The sequence below is a fragment of the Oncorhynchus nerka genome, linkage group LG20 (genome assembly GCF_034236695.1).
Source record: "Oncorhynchus nerka isolate Pitt River linkage group LG20, Oner_Uvic_2.0, whole genome shotgun sequence".
Lineage (NCBI taxonomy): Eukaryota > Metazoa > Chordata > Actinopteri > Salmoniformes > Salmonidae > Oncorhynchus > Oncorhynchus nerka.
This window is the reverse complement of record NC_088415.1, coordinates 53,669,548-53,687,613: the sequence shown is the minus strand read 5'-3', so window position 1 is coordinate 53,687,613 and position 18,066 is coordinate 53,669,548. Positions and strand designations below refer to the sequence as shown.

General features: G+C 43.4%; 1 protein-coding gene and 1 pseudogene across 1 annotated transcript; both read left to right on the top strand.

Annotated features, from left to right (window-relative positions):
* Positions 1–1,893: 1,893 nt before the first annotated feature.
* Positions 1,894–12,046, top strand: LOC115101544 (zygotic DNA replication licensing factor mcm6-B-like; annotated as a pseudogene).
* Positions 12,047–12,678: 632 nt separating this feature from the next.
* si:ch73-71c20.5 (DUF4748 domain-containing protein) lies at positions 12,679–16,584 on the top strand. The gene is made up of 3 exons (XM_065005597.1): positions 12,679–12,766; positions 14,407–14,701; positions 14,844–16,584. The coding sequence occupies exons 1-3, from the start codon at positions 12,688–12,690 to the stop codon at positions 14,998–15,000; spliced, it is 531 nt and encodes a 176-aa protein (XP_064861669.1). The 5' UTR covers positions 12,679–12,687; the 3' UTR covers positions 15,001–16,584.
* Positions 16,585–18,066: the final 1,482 nt, after the last annotated feature.

The window sequence follows — 18,066 nt, the reverse complement described above, 5'->3', positions numbered from 1 at the left end:
TCGGCACTACGGATTGTGTTTGTTGTGGATGGCTGATCACAAATCTAAAATGTGTATTTGAACCAAATAATGGTTGAATTGAAGAAGTTTAAGCTGCCTATCAATCATTGTTTTTGAATCCAGTGTACAGCCAGTGAAAAATACACTCTTGCAACAGTTGCACATTGCAGATCCCAGCCTACGGACTAAAAGCGGGGCTTTTATTGCTCAATCTAATTCCATCATGGACACATGTTCAAACTCATACACTTTTGATAGCCTTAAAGGGGCAATCTGTAGTTGCTACATCCATTTTTGAACTTATATTAAAAAACATATATATATCCAGTGATTCATGATGAATAGAACTTATAAATGCCTCATGAGCTTAGTTCAACTGTCACACTACAGGAGAACCCAAAATATAAGCTTGTTTTCCCCCAATGTTTGTAAACATTGTAAATGTAAACAAACACTGTATAGCCTCATAACATGGTTAAAACAATACATGTTGATATCATGGATGGTCAGGCCTTGCATCAATAGCTCTGTCTATTAATCTGAGTGATTACATTTCTCCAGGCCGAACGCTCAGCTTTTTACCAAAACAGTGGTGGGGCAACCATTTTGTTATTGTTTCATCTTTGGATTTGCCCTTTAAACAGCTGTATATTATCAAGATGTCAAAGACTGACCAACAAAAATATAAACAATAGGCCTATTGCAAAGGCAGCATATGGCATTCATTCTTCACATGTAAATAGCACTTTTCAGTAGTGCTCAAAACATGCCTTTCCGTGAGCGCAGCATTTATTTTTCAACTCGATTCCATACGCCCAATCAGTCCTCCATGACAACAAAATCATAAACAGCAGAGTAGGGCTGGCTGTTAAGTTCTTAGTTTTGGTGTTATGCTCAGGTAAAACAATTAGTCTATTCTATACTTCCATATTTCCAAGTCTTATTCTTGAAGATAAAGATGTATAACACTGAAATTCTGATAGACTTTGGTTTTTAATGTAAAAAATATAATTGAATTGTATTATTATATGTAGTAGAAAGAGATGGGTTAGATGAAGCCTATATAACCAACCCATAAAGTAAAATGTAACATCTATATATTGCCAGATATGTAAACTTTGGTTCGATGTGGTTCGATTGGTAACATACGTTTTGGTCGTCTTCTAATGCCTCTTAAGGGGAAAGTAATCTAAAAGTAACTGAATGTAATCTGATTACATTACTGAGTTTGGGTAATCCAAAAATTGTTACTGATTACAATTTTGGACAGGTAACTAGTAACTGTAACAGATTACATTTAGAAAGTAACCCAACCCTGATGGCAGGTGATAAGCGATCTCCATGTTGCTCTCACCTGTCAGATAAGAGTAGACTACTGTGTACTCTCTGGAGGAGAGATGAGAGAGAAAGGCACTTTGCCAGGGAGGACTGACAAGCTATGGTCCTTGTCCTTCCGCTGAGGAAGACCGTGAAAACAGACAGTTTTGTTTGGATGTTAAATGACGAGACAGAGGCATTGATTCGAGAAACCAGTCTTTTTCAGTACATTGCAATTACATCCGGGTATCCCAAGCACACTGGTTGCAGTAATTAACATTTACCAACAGATGGCATTACCGTGCCATCTTACACCCATGACAAGTTTTTACAAAACCAACACGCAAATATAATAATGCTGCATTTGAGAACCTGTTCTATCAGTTAAACATCTACCTCTAGTGGCGAAACCGCAGAACTGTACCCCACCATCACTCTGGAAGTAGCTCCTACCTGTAAAAGCGCTATGGTTTTACACAATGTTGCTCCTACAAGGAGAAAGGGGGTTGTTCATATTTCCATAACACATTTGATTGGCTAGAATATTTCAGGCTTTTACACGGTGTCAAGATACAACGATGGGATTAGTCAACTGTGTCGCCCCAAACGTCACGTGGTCATTGTTTTCGCGCGAAAAGTGCACTTTCGCACTTTCTCTTCCTGCGTGCAGGTTCGTCAAGGGAAGACGGAAGAGATTTTAGAAACATTTTTATATTTCAGTGTTAATCCAGTGAAAAGATGGATCTTGCACAGACGACTCAGGAAAATGCGGGACAGTTGGTGAAAGACGAGTTGGCAGAGAAATGCCAGAAGCTTTTCCAGGCTTTCTTAGAAGAGTGAGTGACATTATGTTATTGTTCTTCTTGGAACCTAACGTTAGCTGACTGGTAGATTTATAGCTAGCTAGATAATAGCTATTGGATATCTAGCAAAACATTAACATAGAGAGACAACAATGTTATGTCTAGATTAAACATATATATTTATTAGTACCAGTCAAAAGTTTGGACCTACTCATTCAAGGGTTTCTCTTTATATTCCACATTGTAGAATAATAGTGATGACATCACAACTTTTAAATAACACATATGGACTCATGTAGTAACCAAAAAAGTGTTAAACAAATCAAAATATATTCTCTCAACCAGCTTCATGAGGTAGACACCTGGAATGCTTTCTTGCTTGGCCAAAGAAAGTATCTTCTTCTAACTGGTGTCCTCGTAGTAGTGGTTTCTTTTCTGCAATTCGACCATGAAGGCCTGATTCATGCAGTCTCCTCTGAACAGTTGATGTTGAGATATGTCTGTTACTTGAACACTGTGAAACATTTATTTGGCCTGCAATCTGAGGTGCAGGTAATTGCTGATTTCTGAAGCTGGTAACTCTAATGAACTTATCCTCTGCAGCAGAGGTAACTCTGGGTCTTTCTGTGGCGGTCCTCATGAGAGCCAGTTTCATCATAGCGCTTGATGGTTTATGCGACTGCACTTGAAGAAACTTTCAAAGTTCTTGAAATGTTCTGTATTGACTGAACTTCATGTCTTAAAATATTGATGTACTGGATTTGGTCTTTTACCAAGTAGGGCTATCTGTATACCACCCCTACCTTGTCACAATACAACTGATTGTCACAATCGCATTAAAGAAAGAAATTCCACAAATTTTTAACAAGGCACACCTGTTAATTGAAAAGCATTCCAGGTGACTACCTCGTGAGAAAATGCCAAGTGTGCAAATCTGTCATCAAGGCAGAAGGGGTGGCTACTTTGAATGAATCTCAAATATAAATATTTTGATTTGTTTAACACATTTTTGGTTACTACTTGATTCCATATTTGTTATTTCATAGTTTTGATGTCTTCACTATTATTATAGAATGCAGAAAATAGTCTAAATAAACAAAAACACCAAAACTGTGTGTGTGTGTGTTTTTTTAAAGTAACTTAGTCTGGCTTTAAACTTATTCTTAAAAGTTGTAGCAGTAGCAAGTACATGGATTCAATTTCGAAATTCACACCATCATTAAGTTTGCCAATGACACAACAGTGGTAGGCCTGATCACCGACAACGACGAGACACCCTGTAGGGAGGAGGTCAGAGACCTGGCCGTGTGGTGCCAGGACAACAACCTCTCCCTCAACGTGATCAAGACAAAGGTGATGATTGTGGACTACAGGAAAAGGATGACCAAACACGCCTCCATTCTCATCGAAGGGGCTGTAGTGGAGCAGGTTGAGAGCTTCAAGTTCCTTGGTGTCCACATCACCAGCAAACTAACATGGTCCAAGCACACCAAAACAGTCCTGAAGAGGGCATGACATAGCCTATTCCCCCTCAGGAGACTGAAAAGATTTGGCATGGGTCCCCAGATCCTTAAAAGGTTCTACAGCTGCACCATCGAGAGCATCCTGACTGATTGCATCACTGCCTGACTCCAGCCACTCTAGTCATAGACTGTTCTCTCTGCTACCGCACGGCAAGCTGTACCAGAGCGCCAAGTCTAGGTCCAAGAGGCTTCTTAACAGCTTCTACCCCCAAGCCATAAGACTCCTGAACATCTAATCAAATGACTACCCAGACTATTTGCATTGCCCCCCCTCTTTTACACTGCTGCTACTCTCTGTTTATTATCTATGCATAGTCACTTTAATAACTCAACCTACATATTACCTCAATTTCCTCGACTAACTGGTACCCCCGCACATTGACTCTGTACCAGTGCTCCCTGTATATAACCTCGCTATTGTTATTTTACTGCTGCTCTTTAATTATTTGTTACTTTTTTTCTTATTTTTAATTACATTTTGTGTTACTTTTTTCTTAACTGCATTGTTGGTTAAGGGCTTGTAAGTAAGCATTTCACTGTAACCTGTTGTATTTGGCGCGTGTGACAAATACAATTTGATTTGAATTGGGTAGTGCATCGTCAGTTCCTCTTGTCATGTTATTCATTTTATACCTAAGACAGCTATTTATAACTTGTCAGAAATGCCCAAATGAACTAGCCCATGTCAGTTAAAACATTTTCATTTAGGTTTTTAGCCTGGAAACACTTATCTCCCTCACTAGCTTTAAGCACCAGCTGTCAGAGCAGCTCACAGATTACTGCACCTGTACATAGCCTATCTATAATTTAGCCCAAACAACTACCTCTTCTCCTACTGTATTTATTTAATTTGCTCCTTTGCACCCCATTATTTCTATCTCGACTTTGCACATTCTTCCACCATAAATCTACCATTCCAGTGTTTTACTTGCTATATTGTATTTATTTTGCCACTATGGCCTTTTTTTTGCCTTTACCTCCCTTATCTCACCTCATTTGCTCACATCGTATATAGACTTGTTTATACTGTATTATTGACTGTATGTTTGTTTTACTCCATGTGTAACTCTGTGTTGTTGTATGTGTCGAACTGCTTTGCTTTATCTTAGCCAGGTCGCAATTGTAAATGAGAACTTGTTCTCAACTTGCCTACCTGGTTAAATAAAGGTGAAAAAGTCCTCTAATAGCTTTATACATCAGGTATACATGAAAATGGCATGCATACGAGTAATACAACTGTTTGTGTGTGTGTGTGTGTGTGTGTGTGTGTGTAGGTACCAGACATCAGACGGTGAGGTGAAGTATGTCCGTGATGCTGAGGAGCTGATCAGGCCTGAGAGAAACACTCTGTTGGTCTCCTTCACTGATCTGGAAGGATTTAACCAGGAACTGGCGACCACCATCCAGGAGGAGTTCTACAGGTAGTTACAGATCTAGGACCAGAAGAAGAGGCGAGACACTATTTAAAATTAAAATTTAAAAAAATTGGCATTCATTACAAATCCATTTAAAAACGGTGTGACATGTCACAGGCCTTCATAAGACCTTCCCCAAACTCTGAAGCCCAGTTCAGATGCAACAGCCGAGAGGAGGCGAGACTGTTTTATGCCGTTTTAGAACAAAGTTTGCTTGATCTGAACGGTCTAGTTTTAGAATGTTTTGTGTCCGCTGCGGAAGTTTCCGGTGTTCAACATGTCCAATCTCATCTCGAGACTTGCGACGAGATGGATCCATTTAGCCAATTGAAAATGTACAGTGCGCTGACGTTCTGTTTTTAGCCGAGCAGCTGGCTATATTATCTGACGAGTCACAAAGTAGGCCCTGTTTCTGGTGCCTGCATTGAATCATACTTGTTTGCTACAACACCTTGCTACAGCAAGTGCCAATTTAGTTTCAAGTTTGTATCGCGTCATTGTAAAGAAACACCGTAAACGGTCCCAACCACCCGTCTGTTTTTTCTTCATCTTAATGCCCCCTCTCCAGTCAGCTGTTCTACAACACACAATTCTAAAACTGGCTCATTTTATCTCGTCTCGCCTTTCCTTTTGTCGGCTGTTGTGTATCTGAATCGGGCTTAAACAGAGCACTTAGAACAGCCACGAGAACGTTGAGTGTTATTGATGATCCAGACGTGTCCAGCTGACAACAAACTCTCATTTTGTTTCTCCTTCTACCGCTCCTTCTCTCCAGAGTATATCCCTTCCTCTGCCGTGCGGTGAGGAGCTTTGCCAGGGATCACGGGAATGTCCCTGTCAATAAGGAGTTCTATTTGGCCGTCCAGGACCTGCCCACCAGACACACGTAAGACGCATACCCGACAGAAGTACCAAGTCACACAAATAGTGTTCCGACAGGTTCTGCTCGGTAAGATGTTTTGCGTGTGATCTAACAGTCCTTTTTTTTTTTTTTGCGTGATAGGATCCGTGAGCTGTCCTCCTTGCGTATTGGTTCTCTCGTGCGCATCAGTGCACAGGTGGTGAGGACACACCCTGTACACCCAGAACTGGTGAGTTGCGCACACCGTATATCCTAGTATACCCTAGAGCTAGGGAGTAGTGAGGATAGTTAATGACGGCCACGGTGCAGACATCGTTCCTGAACAAATCTTTAGCTGTGTGACATCTGTGTCTGATCCTCTCCGTTCGGTCTCCTTCAGGTGAGCGGGACGTTCCTGTGTCTGGACTGCCAGGGGGTGTGTCCGGACGTGCCCCAGCAGTTCAAGTTTGTTGCCCACCGTCTGCAGGAACCCTGTCTGCAGCAACCGTGCTCGCTTCCACCTCGACACACACCGCTCCAAATTCATTGACTTCCAGAAGGTAGATTGTGTTTGTTGTCTGTGCTGAGGCTTGAGTGTGTGTGTGTGTGTGTGTGTCTGACACTTCTGTGTGTCTGACACTTCTGTGTGTCTTAACCTCTGTGTGTAGGTGCATATCCAGGAGACCCAGGCACTGCTGCCCAGAGGGTCCATCCCCCGCTCTCTAGAGGTGATTCTGAGGGCTGAGGCCGTAGAGACGGCCCAGGCCGGAGACCGCTGTGACATCACTGGCTCTCTCATAGTGGTGCCCGACGTCTCCCAGCTCAGCACCGCAGGTATGTACACACACACAGTAGACAGACACAATCACACCGGCATGACACGCACACGGTTCACGCTGACATGACCCATTTTCCCCATCTCTCTCTAGGTGTGCGAGCAGAGACCAGTTCCCATGTAGGAGGGAGACAGGGTTATGAGAACGAGGGCCTTCGTGGTCTGAAAGCCCTGGTAGTCAGAGAGCTGTCCTACAGACTGGCCTTCCTCGCCTGCCATGTGGCTCCTACCAACCCCAGGGTACGACACCTTCACTCAAACCTTCAAGACACACACACACACCTACACTACCTCAGGCTACAAACTAGTGGACATATCACGCATGCATGTACGGCATTTGTTTGAAGGGAGTTGTAATCGTGTGTGTGTAGTTCGGAGGGAAGGAGCTGCGTGATGAGGATCAGACAGCAGAGAGCATCAAGAGCCAGATGTCAGTTCAGGAGTGGGAGAAGGTGTTTGAGATGAGCCAAGACAAGAACCTCTACCACAACCTCGGCACCAGCCTCTTCCCCACCATACACAGTCAGCACTACACTCTCACCGCAAACAGCCTTTTGCATGGGGTATTTCCTAGCCACCGTGCTTCTACACCTGCATTGCTTGCTGTTTGGGGTTTGAGGCTGGGTTTCTGTACAGCACTTTGAGATATCAGCTGATGTAAGAAGGGCTATATAAATACATTTGATATTCTGTGTGTGTGTGTAATAAATGTGTAACGTGTGTATCTGTATAATGTGTGTGTAATAAATGTATAACGTGTGTGTGTGTGTGTGTGTGTGTGTGTGTGTAATAAATGTGTAACGTGTGTGTGTGTGTGTGTGTGTGTAGGTAATGACGAGGTGAAGCGTGGTATCCTGCTGATGTTGTTCGGGGGTGTTCCCAAAACCACCATGGAGGGAACATCTCTCAGAGGAGATGTGAACATCTGCATCGTAGGAGACCCCTCAACCGCCAAGAGCCAGTTCCTCAAGTAAGACCCCTACACACTATACACTCCCCTATGTCAAAAATCCCTCCACCCTATAGCTCACACAACCACATACTTGCACACTACACCCCTATTAATTTACACAATGCATGTCTAACCCTCACACAAAACCACCTCCACATCTCCCTATACCCACCAGTGGTGATTTTGGCATGTAGATCTCAAAACAAAGCCACTGCACAACACAACACTAAACAATAGGTTAATTGCACTATAACTGCGACAAGCGGTGCCCACAAATGTGTTAGGGCCTACAGTCTGTCCCAACAGCAGAGCTTTCTTTTCAGCCTTGTCTGGCAGGGCAACGGTTCATTCAGCCTCGTTTACTGCCTTTTAAAACAACATGGCTGACTATGTCCCTGGCCAATGACATCGTTCATGCAGCCTCGTTTACTGCCTTTTAAAACAACATGGCTGACTATGTCCCTGGCCAATGACATCGTTCATGCAGCCTCGTTTACTGCCTTTTAAAACAACATGGCTGACTATGTCCCTGGCCAATGACATCGTTCATGCAGCCTCGTTTACTGACTTTTAAAACAACATGGCTGACTATGTCCCTGGCCAATGACATCGTTCATGCAGCCTCGTTTACTGCCTTTTAAAACAACATGGCTGACTATATCCCTGGCCAATGACATTGTTCATGCAGCCTCGTTTACTGCCTTTTAAAACAACATGGCTGACTATATCCCTGGCCAATGACATCGTTCATGCAGCCTCGTTTACTGCCTTTTAAAACAACATGGCTGACTATATCCCTGGCCAATGACATCGTTCATGCAGCCTCGTTTACTGCCTTTTAAAACAACATGGCTGACTATGTCCCTGGCCAATGACATCGTTCATGCAGCCTCGTTTACTGCCTTTTAAAACAACATGGCTGACTATGTCCCTGGCCAATGACATCGTTCATGCAGCCTCGTTTACTGCCTTTTAAAACAACATGGCTGACTATATCCCTGGCCAATGACATCGTTCATGCAGCCTCGTTTACTGCCTTTTAAAACAACATGGCTGACTATATCCCTGGCCAATGACATCGTTCATGCACCTCGTTTACTGCCTTTTAAAACAACATGGCTGACTATATCCCTGGCCAATGACATCGTTCATGCAGCCTCGTTTACTGCCTTTTAAAACAACATGGCTGACTATATCCCTGGCCAATGACATCGTTCATGCAGCCTCGTTTACTGCCTTTTAAAACAACATGGCTGACTATATCCCTGGCCAATGACATCGTTCATGCAGCCTCGTTTACTGCCTTTTAAAACAACATGGCTGACTATATCCCTGGCCAATGACATCGTTCATGCAGCAGCATGGAAGACGTTTTAAGACACACCTTGTTGTGCGCGGCGGCGGTCCTTCGTTGGCAAATTTTGTCATCAAAAAGATTTACAATTCCCGAGTTGGAAGGCTGTTCAAAACGTATTTTCCCAGTCTTGACTTCCCAGTCGCAATGCTTGCGGTTAGCCACTGTCACCGATTCCTTCCAAACCACTCATTGTTGAATTTGCCATTTCCAACTTGTTGTGTAATGTTTATGTCCTAATGTTTATGTCCAACGGCCGATGAGCACCAATGCGTGTTATATATTTTCTCTTCATATGACGAGGATTAAAAAGGACTTGCCAGTAGACTTGATTCACAATGATGACTGCTAGCGAAGAAATAAGTGGAAATAAGATGTTGCCACGATCAGTCCAATCAAAGCTACTATACATTCATGTATTTATATATCGTTTGATTTATTTTTTTGCTAAAAATGTGGGTCCCAAAACCGGTGGGGCTCTGCGCCACCTGCCCTGAATGGCGGGTCACCACTGATACCCGCTGCCCCCCCCCTCTCTCAAGAGAGAGAGAGAGAACATTTATGTGTGTATGTGAAGAATGGTGTGTGTATAATTACTCATGGAAATGTGTGTGTGTGTAGGTGACAGACTATGCCATAGCCAGGCGTATCGTGGATCTGCACTCTCGCATTGAGAACTCAGTAGACAGACTCTACTCTCTGGATGAGATCAGAAGATACCTGCTCTTCGCCCGACAGTTCAAACCCAAGGTAAGTGCTGTGTGTGTGTGTTAAGGATTTTCACACTGAGTATATTTACATGCCCTCTAATAATTAGATATTAAGCTGATTTATGGCATGAGTCATGTAAACACCTTACTCTGATTATCATATGATCCATTTTGCATCATCATCATCATCATGATGTGGCCGGTGACCGGTCATAATTGAAGTAGGCATACGGCGATTTAAAAACACCACGATTTCTAAGCAATCTTTCGAAATGTTAGGACATGTAAACACCTTAATAGGAGATCCTGCGGTGTGCTAGCATGTGCTGGCTAGTGCTAGCGTGTGCTAGCGTGTGCTGGCTAGTGCTAGCGTGTGCTGGCGTGTGCTAGAGTGTGCTAGCGTGTGCTAGTGTGTGCTAGCGTGTGCTGGCGTGAGCTTCTCATTCGCGCCAGTGAAGTGAGTTCGCAAAATGTAGCCTGGTTTCAGATCTGTCCATGTAACTGTTTTAATTGAAGTATTATATTAATCTGAGTATTCACAATAAATCGTACTATTGAATGCATGTAAACATATCCCATGTCTGTGTTTCCGTGTTTCTGTGCTGTGATAGGGCTTATGCCCAATTCCAATGGTGTAGGACTGATGCGGCTGAATTTGTGTTGGTGCGTAGATCTCTGGTGAGTCCGAGGAGTTCATCGTGGAGCAGTACAAACGGCTGCGTCAGCGCGACGGCTCTGGGGGCGTGGCCAAGTCGGCCTGGCGAATCATGGTGCGGCAGCTGGAGAACATGATCCGCCTCTCTGAGGGCATGGCCCGCATGCACTGCTGCGACGAGGTTAGAGGTCACACAACCTATACCCAATGTACCAAGAACTTAGGCGCACAACGCTCTCAACCTGCGTTTCGTTGTTTGGTCCTGAAGGATTGATCAAGTTTGCTCTGTCGGTTTGTCATAGATTGCGTGCTAATAAAGTGCGTAGGGTGTTCTGTGTGTGTTATTTGTTGTTCCCGGCAGGTCCAGCCTAAGCACGTGAAGGAGGCATTCCGCCTGCTGAATAAGTCCATCATCAGAGTGGAGACGCCTGACGTCAATCTAGAACAGGACCAGGAGATGGAGGAGGAGGAGGAAGAGGAGGGGAGAGAACGGTACACAAACACTCGCACAACCACTAGTACTACTGCCGCTTTACTCCAGATATTTACATGTACTGAAACGTCTCCGTCTCTCTGCAGGTCGTGACGTTCCCAACGGAGTGAATGGCGTAAACGGCCTGGTGAACGAGCACGCTGATAGAATGAACGGCCACTCCGACGGACCTAACCGCGGCACCAACGGAGTCGACGGACACACCGACGTTGTGAGCGGCCACTCTGACCCCAAGCCGCCGCTGCGTCTGACCTTCCCAGAGTACCGCCGCATCTCCAACCTGCTGGTGCTGCATCTCCGCAGGGCCGAGGAGGGTAAAGGCACCCGAAACGCACACATTCTACATGTGGACCGTGTGTTACGCAGTGGTTAACTGTTTGCCTGTGTGCGCAGCCGAGGAGGAAGAGGAGTTGAAGAAGAGTGCCGTAATCAACTGGTATCTGAAGGAGATGGAGTCAGAGATTGACTCAGAAGAGGAACTGATCCACAAGAAGAGCCTGATAGAGAAAGTCCTGCACAGACTAGTGCACCACGTGAGAACACACGAACACACCCATTGCAGCGTTGAGTCGGAGTAATAACACCTTTACAAACCTTTAATGTCCAACAGACATCTTTACTATTACTGTTTTTCTTCTCTTCTCTCCATCTCTAGGATCATATCCTGATAGAGCTGTCTCGGGGAGGGCTGAAAGGGTCAGAGGCGGAGGCACAGGAAGAGGTTCTGGTCGTCAACCCCAACTACACTCTGGAGGACTAGACTCATCCCCTCCAACTCCCTCCCTAGCACTTTCCCCCTCCTTCTCAATCGCCTCTTTCTAGAACTTTTGGACTCCAATTCAAGTTGTTTTTTGTTGAATGTTGGTCAGCGTAATTACATTCTCAACATTTGTCATGTTTTAATTGTATTGCTGCTTTATAGAGTTTTTAAACGACTCTACCCTGTTTTAAGCCTTTTATTTGTATTGTAGCCAGGTGAATAATGTAAATATGTTGCTCTGATTTCTCCAGAGCGTTTACTGGCGTATGGCTGTTTGTGGGTCTCCTTAGTTAACATGATGTTAATCCTGACTAGCATGGTTTTACCTCCCATGTTAAATGTATGTGTAAAAGAATACACACAAATTAAAGTCTACCCTTTTGATGCATATGTTTTGTATAAAACAAAACAAAAAAATGAAATAACTGTTGTAGCATGTGGAAATATGCTTCCCAAAAAAACTAAGAAGAATAATCAAATGTTTGATGTTGTTTATGTCCTCCTTGTCGCCAGTGATGTTTCGGGGAACACTAACGCAATATACTTCAAAATTACTAAAACCAAAACGAAACTGTAGAAATTATAATGGGCCTACATTCATGCAGTTTCTTGACTGTCCAGCTCACTAATAATCACTGAAATGAAAGCAAGACAGTCGGGGAGAATTGAAAAATCCTAAAAGGATGGATAGAGGACTCTTTAGCAAAGTTTTACAGTGAGGAAATATGACACATTTTCAGTATGGCCCTCGAGCTCTTTGAAGACAGAATGCGGCCCCAAGTTCCAAATGAATTTGACACCCCTACAGTAGACATTTAGCAAATGTTATTAACCTGGGTGGAGTGGGATCACATTTATACCTTGTTGGAGTTGATATGATTGTAATGAATGAGTATAGCCAAAGATAATGATTTAACGCATCTTCTGATAAATATACGAATCCAAATGACACTGGCTGGCATATCTATCGGTGAATCGTCCGCTAGGTGGCATCAGAGTGCCGTAGAACGCATGAGTGAGGCTTTGCGCATGCCCAAACCGACTCGACTTTTACATAAAAAGATGGCGGCGCCCTGTAGGAAGCTTGCGAGGTCGGTGATGTTTAAAGGTATGTTTACTCTGAACAGCTTAAAACCACCTTTATTTCGACATAACTCATAAACAGAGGGAGTCAGCAGTTTTTAGGGGCTAAGCTGTTCCATCTCCTTGTCTGGTGGTTTGAAAACAACACCACGAAGCTATGAACGATTTGAGAGACAAGGAAAGAAGGGCCTTCTACGCCGTCAAAAAGGAACATTAAATTCGACATCCCAATTAGGATGTGGCAAAAAATACTTCAGTCAGTTATAGAACCGATTGCCCTCTACCTGAGGTCAGGGCATAGAGATCTTATACAATTACTTGAGGGGATATATACCGATTGCCCTCCACCTGAGGTCTGGGCATAGAGAGCCTATACAATTACTAGAGGAGATATAAACCTTAACATTTCCGTAATGGGGCCAAAATGGTAGCTATCTTGGTCAGGGAGAAAATCAAAACCAGTCTTAAATATTGTTATATAATTATAAATACAGTTTACATGGGTTCTATACCAATTGTCTGTATAGCTTTTAAAATGCTGTATATGTGAACAGACCATAAATGTCTTGGTTTGTGATTTTCTTAGAAAGCTGTGAGTGCTATTATATGATACAATATCAGTACTTGGTGCATGTACAACTTGTCTAAATCGTATCATCAACTGATTTCAGCCAGTGGATAGACTGCATTGTTTGAATGGAATGTTGGCATATTGGCAGTTAATTAGAAAAATATATATATAATGGAATCATTCCTCAAACTGTCTGGCTAGCTAGTTAATACACATACTGTGAAGATAATATCTTATCACAGCACTGACAAATCATGGTTGACCAACATGGCTGACCTTTTGACCATCATAAGAAGGTTCATGTCCTTTCTAGCATTCAAATTCCTAATTATATGGGTCTGGGGTCATCTCACCAACCAAGAATTCACAAAATGGGACAAACACCAAATGGAGACTGCATGCAGAATTCTGCAAAAACATCCTCTGTGTGCAATGTAAAACACCAAATAATGCACACGTAGCAGAATTAGAACAATACCCGCTAATGATCAAAATCCAGAAAAGAGTTGTTAAAATCTACAACCACCTAAAAGGAAGTGATTCCCAAACCTTCCATAACAAAGCCATCGCATACAGAGAGATTAACCTAAATAAGAGTCCCACCAGCAAGCTGGTCCCAGGACAGCAACACCATTAGACCCAACCAAATCATGAGAAAACAAAAAGATAATTACTTGACACATTGGAAAGAGCTAACTAAAAAAACAAAGCCAACTGGAATGCTATTTGGCCCTAAACAGAGAGTACACAGTGGCAGAATACCTGACCACTGTGACTGACCCAAAATGAAGGAAGACTTTGACCAGTCATTGCGTGCTATGAATATGGGACCAAATACTAAACTTTTTACTACTTTGATACACATAAATTAATTTGTCCCAATACTTTTGGTCCCCTAAATGGGGGGGCTGGCTATGTACAAAAAGTGCTATAATTTCTAAACGGTTCACCCAATATGGATGAAAAGACATCGTCTCATTTAAATAAATAAAAGTGTCATACGCATCGTCAACATGTCTTAACCCACAGATCCTGAGGCAGCTGACTCCGAAGGCTATAATTATTTGACCTGACCAATACTCTCACTGTTTTAGGTTTGTGTCAGATTCCAGGCCGGTCATTATGGACACAGAGGTGCCCGGTCAAGTTACAGGCTCTGAGGTGCATTCCTCCCCGGTGTCTCACCCGACTCTACCAGCCACTGACCACCACCAGGTCGACACTGATCAGCACCAAAACAGAACAGCCGAGAAGCATCGATCAGCAGAAAACGACTGACACGCCGAAAGAGCAAAAGAAAGAGACTGAGGAGGAAGAGGAGGAGCAGGGACCAGAGTACATCCCCACGAGAAAGGCCAAGAACCCCATGATAAACATTGGATATGCCTGGTGAGAGACCCTCTGTTCTCTAACGTGGTTTATCATCAGATTTCTGTTGTAGAGAAACAGCTGACAATTTAATATTGTATTCAGGTGAATAACCCCCTTGGTAAGTTCCCATTCTCTCCCCCTCTCTTTCCCCTCTCTATAGGATGATCGGTCTCCCTGCAGGAATAATAGGGTTCATCCTGACCAAGAGAGAGGTGGATAAGAACCGCCTGAAGCAGCTGAGGATTCGCCAGCGGATGAACCGGTCCAATGAAGGAGAATACGAGGGCAGTCGCTACCGCAACCACAGACTGGACTGATCCCAACTACATTGAGAAGATGTGTGTGTGTGCGTGCTTGAGTGAACGTGTGTGTGTGCTTGAGTGAATGTGTGTGTGTGTGTTCACTGCCTCTTCTGCCGTTGGACTGACGAAGCCTTAAAAAGAGACTGATGTATACGGATTGGAAACAGTTGTTGAGAGACACCCGTACTACTTTGCTCGGTGTTCGCACCTACAAGAATGTATATGAATCGACTGTGAACAAGTCCATGATGATCACGCAGACTGTCTGCGTGGATCAGTATAGGATCCAGAGTTCTTCCTTTGTCATGACCTTTGTCGGGAGAATCGCTGGCCATGTCACTCTGCTACGTTCAACGGGCCTTTTCTTTCCAGATTTTTCAAAACATGCATCAGTAAGTACACCCTGCAAACTGTGTTCCCATATGATTTCCCTCAACAGTCAATCGTTTAACATCAATAGTCTAAAACGTCCATTCTTCTCATGTGGTAAGAATAGAAGCTTGTCTTTTAATGCTTTGAGGTGTGAATTTGGGCCTTTTCTCAGTGTTCTGCTGTCATCGAATGTTCTGTTCTGAGGGTTCTAAACACATTTGAGCCTAGAACTGTATGTTCAAGCCAGTACCTGACAATCAGGCTAAACATTTCACAATGCAATAATAGGTACCCTGTATGTGGTATCATGTACATCAGAAACAGACATTGCATTTACATGAAAATTTACATCTGTAAGATGGCACCACTAAGACGAGACCATTACCATTATACCTCATGTGGGAGTAGAGGGGAATGAGGAAGTGGATGTTATTGCCAATCAGGCTCGTAAACATCCTGATGTTGAGCTGGAATTGTCATTTAGTAAAGCGGAAGCTAAATGGATGAATAATAACAGTGGTTAAAAGTAAGTGGCAATAGTTGTGGAACAGGGAGAGTAAGGGAAGACACCTGTATAAGAGTTGTGGAACAGGGAGAGTAAGGGAAGACACCTGTATAAGAGTTGTGGAACAGGGAGAGTAAGGGAAGACACCTGTATAAGAGTTGTGGAACAGGGAGAGTAAGGGAAGACACCTGTATAAGAGTGGTGGAACAGGGAGAGTAAGGGAAGACACCTGTATAAGAGTTGTGGAACAGGGAGAGTAAGGGAAGACACCTGTATAAGAGTTGTGGAACAGGGAGAGTAAGGGAAGACACCTGTATAAGAGTTGTGGAACAGGGAGAGTAAGGGAAGACACCTGTATAAGATCCAGGTGGGGGCAGGGAGGTCCTCAGGCCGAGAGAGAAGGGAGGAAAGTCTGGTCACAAGGCTGAGACTGGGACAAACAAGGCTAAATAGTGCATTGAAAGTGGTGGTGAACCATCCGACTGGGAGGTGTGATCATTGTCAGGAAGGAGACAGTGGAACACGTTCTATTTCAGTGCCAGAAATATGTGAAAGGGAGCGATTGCCATTAGATTTGAGGAGTAACAGAGGGGTATAAGAGCCTTCATTGTCTCTGGTCCACAGTCCAGTCGGTGCCGGTAATGCACCTTAAAGTTGGTTGCCAGCCACCATATGAAATCCACAGAAGAAGAAGTCAAAATAAAAACCTGTCTCTACTTTGACGTTTCCTCTTCATCCGTGTCTCAGAGCATGATTGATATCAGGGGTGTATAGACCCTTTCCCCAGTACAAGACACAGATGTGCGTGACTCTTGGCAGCGGTAAGAAAGCAGTTGCCATTTGCGCCCATTTCAACATAGCCTAGATTTACGTTATTACTTCTAAACAAAATCACTTTTTGGGGTCCTCATACGCTTTTACAATAATGTTTTGACTCTTGCTTTGAACAGTCGCTGAGATTCTATTTGGTTGTGATCTTTGCCAATTAACTTTTGAATGCAGCAGTTGTTAGCTAGAATGCTAAAGCTCATTGATATAGGCTGTAGCAAAAGCTAGCCAAAGAGCCATTTTACTGGTGGAAGTGTCTAAGTATAGTGCAGTTGATTTGCGATGATGACATAAACATCATATTAAGCAGGACATTTATATGAGCCTTAAAATCCCATTGTAATCCAAAAATAGTTTGAAATGTACTCATAAGCAAAATGTAAAATAGAGGCTTTTTTTTTTACACTGCAGGGTTGCCCCTAGCAGACACACTTTTTTTTCGGAAAGTACCTCACTATTTCCAGCTCATTGTTTCCAGGGGAATCATCTGTGGGCTGCACCGATGAGCTTCAGCAGCCACAGGAATGTCTGGGCTGCATTCCAAACACTTAACAGACACATCATAAGCCCTCAAATTAAGTGGACACTTCTGGTTTACACTTGCAGGGCGAGGGAGGAAAGAATTCATTTTTAAATGGACCGCCCTTTCCCGGAAATTCGTCACTCGTTCGTCCCACTACGATTGTGTTTTCGGCCACCGGTAACTTGTGGTTGAGAATGGGGGCATGCTTGGCCCTCCTTTTCCTGTGGTCATTATATTCACAATAGAGGGCACTTTATTTTGGGGTCATGGGTCACATGTATATAGGTAACCAGGAAGGGTTAGCACAGGTGAGAGGTTCTTACCATATCACAGATACAGCTTATTGTATGCTTCTCTCTGTACCTTTTGAAGAGGAATATGTGTTTAGGAGCTATTTCTATTGTATATGTGCAGTATATGGGAACTTTACCGTTTGGAAAGCTGATTCTTGACTGACGCGTTACGGACGGCTTTCTCTTGTGACAGTGACTTTTTAATGGGAATCGCCATTACAATGGCAGTAATATATAAATAACGACAGTAAAACTGCTATTATAAACGGGGTGGTTCGAGCCCTGAATGCTGATTGACTGACAGCTGTGGTATGAGACTGTATACCACGGGTATGACAACATGTATTTTTACTGCTCTAATTACGTTGGTAACCAGTTTATTATAGCAATAAGGCACCTCGGGGGTTTGTGGTATATGGCCAATATACCATGGCTAAGAGCTGTGTCCAGGCACTCCGCTTTGTGTCATGCTTAAGAACAGCCCTTAGCTGTGGTATATTGTCCATATACCCCCCCGCTTCGTGCCTTATTGCTTAAATATATCCCACTAGCAACACAAC

Excerpts from the sequence above, each read along its gene's own strand:
- si:ch73-71c20.5 (XM_065005597.1), top strand. The coding sequence starts at position 12,688 with ATGCCCAAACCGACTCGACTTTTACATAAAAAGATGGCGGCGCCCTGT. Across the intron at positions 12,767-14,406 it reads GAGGTCGGTGATGTTTAAAG|GTTTGTGTCAGATTCCAGGC; the intron begins GTATGTTTACTC and ends TCACTGTTTTAG. Across the intron at positions 14,702-14,843 it reads ATAAACATTGGATATGCCTG|GATGATCGGTCTCCCTGCAG; the intron begins GTGAGAGACCCT and ends CCCTCTCTATAG.